Source organism: Geospiza fortis, unplaced genomic scaffold, assembly GCF_000277835.1.
Source record: "Geospiza fortis unplaced genomic scaffold, GeoFor_1.0 scaffold16, whole genome shotgun sequence".
NCBI classification, from domain to species: Eukaryota; Metazoa; Chordata; class Aves; order Passeriformes; family Thraupidae; genus Geospiza; species Geospiza fortis.
The window spans coordinates 4590701-4598311 of NW_005054302.1; the positions used below are offsets into that span (position 1 = coordinate 4590701).

The 7611-nt window shown below is 42.8% G+C and overlaps 1 protein-coding gene across 1 annotated transcript; it reads right to left on the minus strand.

The window, feature by feature from the left end:
• Positions 1 to 1751: 1751 nt before the first annotated feature.
• Positions 1752 to 7584, minus strand: CUNH11orf87 (chromosome unknown C11orf87 homolog). Its single transcript, XM_031066087.1, has one exon. It carries the CDS (start codon positions 7473 to 7475, stop codon positions 6999 to 7001), a length of 477 nt encoding a protein of 158 aa, XP_030921947.1. The 5' UTR covers positions 7476 to 7584; the 3' UTR covers positions 1752 to 6998.
• Positions 7585 to 7611: the final 27 nt, after the last annotated feature.

Sequence of the window (7611 nt, forward strand, 5' to 3'; positions counted from 1 at the left end):
CCTCTCCCTTATTTTGTCTCCTTTCTACAATAACTGATGCTTTTCCTTACAGTAGTGTTCCTGTAAATGATAGAAAGATAGAAATTATAGATATAAAAGAATGATGATTTCTCAGCAGTTCCAGCCTGTGGTATTGGGTTGGCAGCTTAATCAGGAAATGTGATGCTGTTCCAATGCCAGTAGACTATGCTTGGAATTGTGCTGGTATTTCTCAGGATATTTTGAAGCCTAGCACTTGCTCAAAAACTTGTGTCTTGCTGCAGAGGGGTTGGGCTGCGGGTAAATGTGTGACAAGCTGGACCAAGATGACAGCAAAGCCCTACAGAATTTTTGCAGAAATCAAACCAGCTGATGACTTACAGTGAGGAATTTCCTAATGTCAGACATAGGCTGAGATTACCCATTAGGAGGAAGAGGCAAGCTGGCCAACATAGCCTATCCCTAGTGGAAAGGGCAGACCAACAGGCTCTCTGGTGGAAAGTCAGATAGCAGAACAAAACAAAACCAAAAGAAAAGTAAGCAAAAGCGTGTCGCATGTAGGTTATCCCATGTGATCCTTCACTGCATGGATGGTGAGTGAAAAGACAGGAGAAATCCATGTGACCTAGAAATACTGAGAAGTCAAGAGTCTGATGACGCTGGCAAGGGATAGACAGCCAGCAGAGACAGAGATCTGGTATTTTCTTGGGCATCGTCGAGGCCCCACTGTATTCAAGGAGGTTGTGCCATGAATTTCATTAGCAATGGGTTTACTCCCAAGAATTATCTTTTCCTATGTTCCTATTACCTTAGTCAGCACTGTTTAAAACCGTACAAGGCTGTTTTCTGCACTGAGAAAAGAAGTGCCATGTGTGATGAAATGGTAAAATAAACATTAGTTTTCTTGGCTCTCCTCCATAATATGCATTCCACTTCAAATTAAAAATTAAATGGAGCCTCTTGGTGTGACTGTTGGAGCATCTTGCCCAGCCATCCGTCTCCCAGCTGCGCGGTGTGCCACTTGCATCTCGCTGCCAAGTGTAAGCACTTGAACAATCCAAGCCAGGTGATTACAACATAAAGACTCTTCTAATTTCTATTATGCTCTGAGTATTCTTTTATGTAGATGATGCTCAATTTATTCATTTCGGGGCTGTGTATTTGCAGGCTCCAACTCTGTTTAATAGATTAGTTACATTATTATATAAAGAGCTTGGAAGCCGAGAGCCTCACAATGTGAGTGACAGAGCCAGGAACAAAATTAAGGCACTCCTTTAGAATCCCAAATTCACCCCACAGCTCTTCCTGCCTTTACTGTATTATAGAGCTAATATTTTCACCTTAGAACCTACTATACTAGCCCCTTGTTTACAGCACTCAAAATCCCCTGGGATACCGTTGGAAAAGTTTTAACCCGTACTTGGTCACTGACTGTGTAGTAAGGAAAGGTAAAACCATAAAAGCAAAGCATGTGTTTTAGGTAAGTTCTTTCTAAGATTTTAGATTAAAATTTTCCTTGATTGGAGGTGGTATGAGAAACAGAGGTCAAAGAATTACTGTGAAAAAACAAGAAAGTCTACATTATTTCATTCTGCTATACAATGTCAAAATTTTTCCTGTTTATATTATATATTTTGCAGTATTTGCTTTAAAGTCTTTGTCCTCTTAGAAAAGTAAGATAATGAACAGATTATATTGCTCCATTTCAAGGAAGGAAACAACAAAGAAAAGCCAGCTGAAACACCGGATTATATAAATAAAGGCAGTCTTTACTGACAGGGTTCTGATCCAAATATTTATTTATTTCCTAACTCATACAAAATTGATGCTTGTAGAGGTATTAGGTTAAAAGGGTTGGAAAATTAATTCTTCTAATTATCCACAGAGAACGTATAGTACTGATGAAGCAATGAAAACCTCTTTGACTTGAATAAGAAATACATTACACATAATTTACAGAAATAAGATCTAGTGTCATATAGAAAATGACATTTTAGAGCAACAGAACCAGCAAGGACATCGATACTTGTCTCTGCTGTGGCTGGAACAGGTCGCCCTTCACCCAGGTCCATCCAGTGGAAGGGGAGGCTTCCCTTCCACAACTCCACACAGGAAAGCCAACTATTTCCATTGCCAGGCATTTCACCTGTTTGCTTGCCAGTCACCTCTCTCCTCAAGGCTCTTACACCATCCAGTTCTTGCAAGATCATAACACATTTTCTACACTAATGAGTTGGGCTGGATTCAGATCAGAGACCTACATGTAAAAGACTAAAACAGAAGGAGGCTCTGTTCTACTAGAAATTTATTTTGCAATCAGATGGAAAACTTGGCTTAGGGGAAAAAATGTTGGATACCTGAAAGAGATGAGTAAGTCAATCCTGGATAAAAGTAGTACTAACTTTTAACATAAATGAAAGCGTTATTAAAGGTTTGTATATGTGTCATGCCAAATCTACAGAGATGAGAAATGTAATGAAACAGTATCTAAGTCATTATAAATTTTGCTATTTACACAAAAGAGGAAAAAGAATATTTCCTACATAATTTGTCATGTTTTCCTTCATATCTTGCATACTTATTAAAATATAGGGTTTCAAGTACCCATAGAAAAAATATGAACGTGCAGAGAGAATAACCACAAGAAAGGAAAAAAAGCAACCAAATTCTATAACTGGATTTAAAATAATTCAGTCCTGTATAAAGAGTCAAATCCTGTTCTTTTTTCCTCCCTATATTAAAGTTGCACTCATATTCATAACAACAGAAGAAAAAAAGCACAGTTGCTTCATAACACTGGACACAGCTTTCCAGAAACAAGATAGCAATTACTCAGAAATGCTATGGAAAACATTAATCACAGAGTAACTTGCTATTTACATTAAAGATGCAGCCTCTAAAATTAATTTTAAATTTTAAAAAAAAGCTTTTTTTTGTCATAGGACAGTTTTGTCAGTAACGTGAAGTCTCTGTTCTTTGCTTTCTGTCCAGCATTTCCTTTGAGATATATATCTATAAACTTACAGATATACATCTGAGAGAGATGTATCAAAAGTTAAAACATGTCTGGATGGAGAGCCCGGCAAATTTTATCTGAAGCTACATTTGCAGTAGACAAACCCCCAAAGAAAGAAATGCCAGAATGATATATTTGAATGAAATGACATTCCCTGTCCGTGATCCATGTAGGAGCCTAAGTGCCTCAGTCCACAGAAGGAGAGCTAACAGGAGCAGTCCAGGTTCCCCAGTGCCACCAGGCTGAAGCACCCAGCCCTCGAGGGAGGCAGTGGTTTCCATCCCCGTGGAGACTGCTAGGACAGGAGCAGAGCAGGGTCAGCAGTGGTGATGTGGAGAGCTGTCACCCTCCGTGCGGGCTCCAGATGGGATCCCAGTCCCTCGGCAGTGGGTGCAAGCCACTCCTGCTGATGACAGTGGGAGCCAGATGAATCCCCGGGGCAGCAGCAGGTTCTGAGGACAGGAGTGCAGCACGAGGCATCGCTGATGCTCCAATACAGTCCCATCACGTTGCCCATCAGCTCTGTTCTCACTAGGCTCTACAAAAGGAGTCACTGCTGTCATGCTTCGTCCAGGGAACAACGGCTGAACCAGACAGGAACCATTGAGCCCCACAGCACTTCTTATTCTTACACATGCAGGATGCTAGTGGCCAACCAGCTCCAATTCAGAACCAGGAAAATCCAGCCGGAGGATTTGCCCCCTAACAGAGCAAAGACAGTCTGTGCTTCCATCAGTCAGCACTCAGCTACCCAGTCGTCATTGTCACTCGTCGAAACCAGTGCAAATTCACAGGAAAAAGAATGTCCGCATCGAGAGGGTAAAAATCCTTCCTCGTGTTCGGGAAAGGTACAAGCATTTACCCAGCATCTCTATCAAATATCGTAGAAAAGGTTACACAAAAATATTTAAATATATGGATACAGATACATAGATATTACACTTGCATAAAATATGTATATTCAAAACCCTTTGGGCAGTTTCACATTTAGCTGAAAATGTATGCTTTAGAAATATGAACGATTTTCTACTCTTTTCTAGTTTAAGTAGGAGGGGAAAGAAGCATCAGCCTTATTAATACTGAATGCTAAGTGCAGAAGTTTAGCTGTAGCTGTAGGGTTTTGAAGCAATTGATTTGACAGAACCTCCAAGCATAAACTCTGTTTTAAAAATCCACATCTATTCCCTAGATTGCTTATTGTTTCATGAAAATGAAAACCTATGTGTCCTGCTTGTATCAGCTAGATCTCCTGAGACCATTCAATTAAACCTCATAAACTTGCTATACCTCAAGATAGGGGTGTGTACTGGGAATATGCATGAACCTTATTGCAGTAATTCTGTGTGATAATAGGAATTTACAACTTCTCATATCTTGTCTAATTTAACTTTAGAAATAAAAAACCTTAGATGACACCACAAGAAGCTCACAGTTCTGCAAAATTAAAGTCAGTATGAAATTTTACTAATAGACCATATAATTTACACAGATTTACATAAATACAGAGATATTAAAATATTAAATCAAAGCTAATTAACAAAGGATAGAGTTTTACATGATAATATTTTAACTCAAGTCACACTTTCGCAACTACTTTCAGTGGCATGAGATTATATAAATAATACATATACCTGTATATCCATAATATATATATAAAGATATATATATCTATCTATCTCTCCATCCCTTCTTTTTTTCTTCAAAAATAGGGCAATTTTATAACTGCAATGAGATGTGACAAGCAGTACACTTCTGGGGAATTATTGCATGCCTTGAGTGCATAAGGCAGAAGGAAGAGTATCTGACTTCAGACACTAAAGAAGTGGAATCATCAACCAGAAACGCACTGGAGTGACTTGGAACATCTTATTGCTTTTATAAAACTCGAAATTATACACTGTTGGTTTGGGATGGGGTGGGGGGTGGTTTAAAGGCACAAAATGAAGGGGAAAGTAATACCTCTCTATTTAGTGGAGATCAACGGTCAGGAAGCTCCATTAGTGCTCACTGAACACTCCTCATTGTCCTAAATCTATTCCCTGTGGTGCAATACTGTGCCGCAGTTGCATAAGGAGGTTAAACACAAAAGTTCATGCATCCTTTATTAGGGGGAAACAAAACAAAGCCAATTTCCTTGCCCAGCAACAACGAAGTAGCCATTATCAGCAAGAGCCAGCCGTAAACACCCCTCGCTCACATGGCAGCTCTCCACACCAACCTCAGCGGGAGGAGCAGCTCCTTGGGCTCCCTGGTACAGCTCTTCCCTACAACGATGGAGGCACGGATCCAAACTTAACAGTAATTTCCCATCACACCAGGAAACATCAGGAAGCGAGAAAACTGGGTAACAGAAACACTGCCCTGAAATCTCAGCATTTTGAAGGTATTATAGGAGTATGGAGGACTTTTGCCATTCTCTTTCCCAGTTTTAAACTGGTTAATGACATTCACCCACAGATTACAGCTCCAGACCTCCTGGTCTACGTGTCTGGGATTTTTTCAGTCAGACACCCTGGCAGACAGAGCATGTCAGAGAAGAAATACAAAGAATACAGAATATTAAGAACTGTGGGCTATTACTATCTCCTCAAATCACTTTAAATGATTGAACAGAAAGAAAAAAAATAATAAATCCCTCGGGATCACTTTTTCTCTGCTGCAATTTTTAGATGTTAGTATGCACAGTAGAGGGCTGCCTCTGCTACCATATCACACTATATGTTTCAAAGTTTGGATACGGCATGCTGTTAAGGCACCTTCAAGTAATGGTCATCAATTTGATCACCAAGCAAAGACGCATTTTCTGTAAACCACACTGCATCCTCCAACACACACAGTACCAGCAGCCACTCACACCCGCCAGCCAGAGACAAAAAAACTCTCTCTGCCTGCTAGGGACAAACTACACCACTTCACAGCAGCCACTTCAAAAATAAATATCTGCCAGGGTTTGGGAGTGGAGGTTTTCAACTGCATTATTTGTTTCCCAAGAGAGGACATACGATAAAATTAAGTGTTGTCTGTCCCTAATTGTCTACAAGATTAGGAGGGTTGAAAATACACATCAGCCTAAAAAAGTAGAAGCAAGATCTGTACTGCTGCAGGATTCCTTGCTGGGAGACAAAGCTGTAAATGCAGGCATTCAGTGCAGGGTGCCTGGTGCAGAACTGGATTGTTTCAGGACCAACAGGAGGTACAAAGACAACCTCCCCCGGGAGGGCACAGGCAAGTTACTGCACCTTACCCCTCCCTCCCACACAGAACAGTACTGGGTTTGGGTTTCACGGGTCATGGCATGGGGAAGGGGATGCTTTTCAAGATTAAGGGAGCTGATGGGAGAGGAAAGCTCAGGCACCACTCTATGGAGACAGCTGACTCCATCCTCCAGATAGCGAGTGGGTCACTCAGTGCTGCAGCTGGGGGCACAGGGCCGTGGGGTCGGAGGGTGCTTGCAGTTAAGCCCAACTAGGGGTGGCCATTTCTACACCAAGCAATATCCAGTTCTGGAAAGGAGTGAGAGGGGTGGGACAGGGCCACAGATCCCAGCACAAAAGGAGAGACCACAGTGTACCATCAGTCTGCTCCAACAGAAGGGCTCCAAAGGCACCCACCAGACCAGACCTGCCTCTCCCCCCACACCTCAACCCACACCATGTAACAATGACACAGGGTGCAGTGGGAATCCCAAGAGCAGTGGGAAACCCAATTATCCCTGTACTTGGGGTAATAATGTCCAGAGAAAAGGGACCCCCTACCCCTGACCCTCTTGTGCAGGTGGATGACTTGATATTGAGTAGCTGTGTGCAGCTCCTTCTCCAGTAAAAAGATGCATCCTTTCCTCACACAGTCAATGAGAAACGCAATGTGATCTGTCATGCGCTTGGATCATGGGCTTGTTCGTTCATCTGAATTAGCAATGTTTTCTTCTTCTTCGGGGACTAGAGTAATCACTCAGATATTTACAAACATCAATCAGTGCCTTTGCGAGGTCTCCCCCAAACCATCATGACAAAATCACCGTCTGCAGGAGCCCCACGCCAGCTGTGTCCAAACAAGCCTGTGCTTGCTGAGAGCTGGGGGCTGCCGAAGGAGAGGAGCACTGGATCTCAGAGTCCTGGGGGGGTCTTCCCAGTCGGCTTTCTCTTCTTTGGGGTGCCTCTCCTTGCACCACTGTCCCAGGGTGCTGGCTGCTGCTATTGCTGCTGCGGGCACAGTGGTCCCGTTCATACTCCTCCTGAGCCTTTTGCATTTTCCGCTTCTTCATCTTCCTCTTGTGGATGTGGAAGGTGGTGAGGGAGAGGAGGATCAGGCAGAAGATGAGGGTGACCAGGACAATTAAAACCAGGGTGGATGAGAAGGACTGAAAGAGTTGACCCACTTGCGTGATGCAGGTGCTGCTGGTATTTAAGGTGGCAGATGTCCTGTTCAGAAGACAAGGCGGCAGGGACAGCCTCAACTCTTTGGAGAGCTTGGCACTCATTGAGGAGGCTACGGAAGATGAGGATCTTCCTCCCCTCTCCGAAGACGACTAAATTTCAGTCGGTGTCGGGCTGCTGGCGGGCGCTTGCTGGAAATGCCCGGGATGCTGCCGGCTCTGCCTCTCGCTCGCTCTGAAG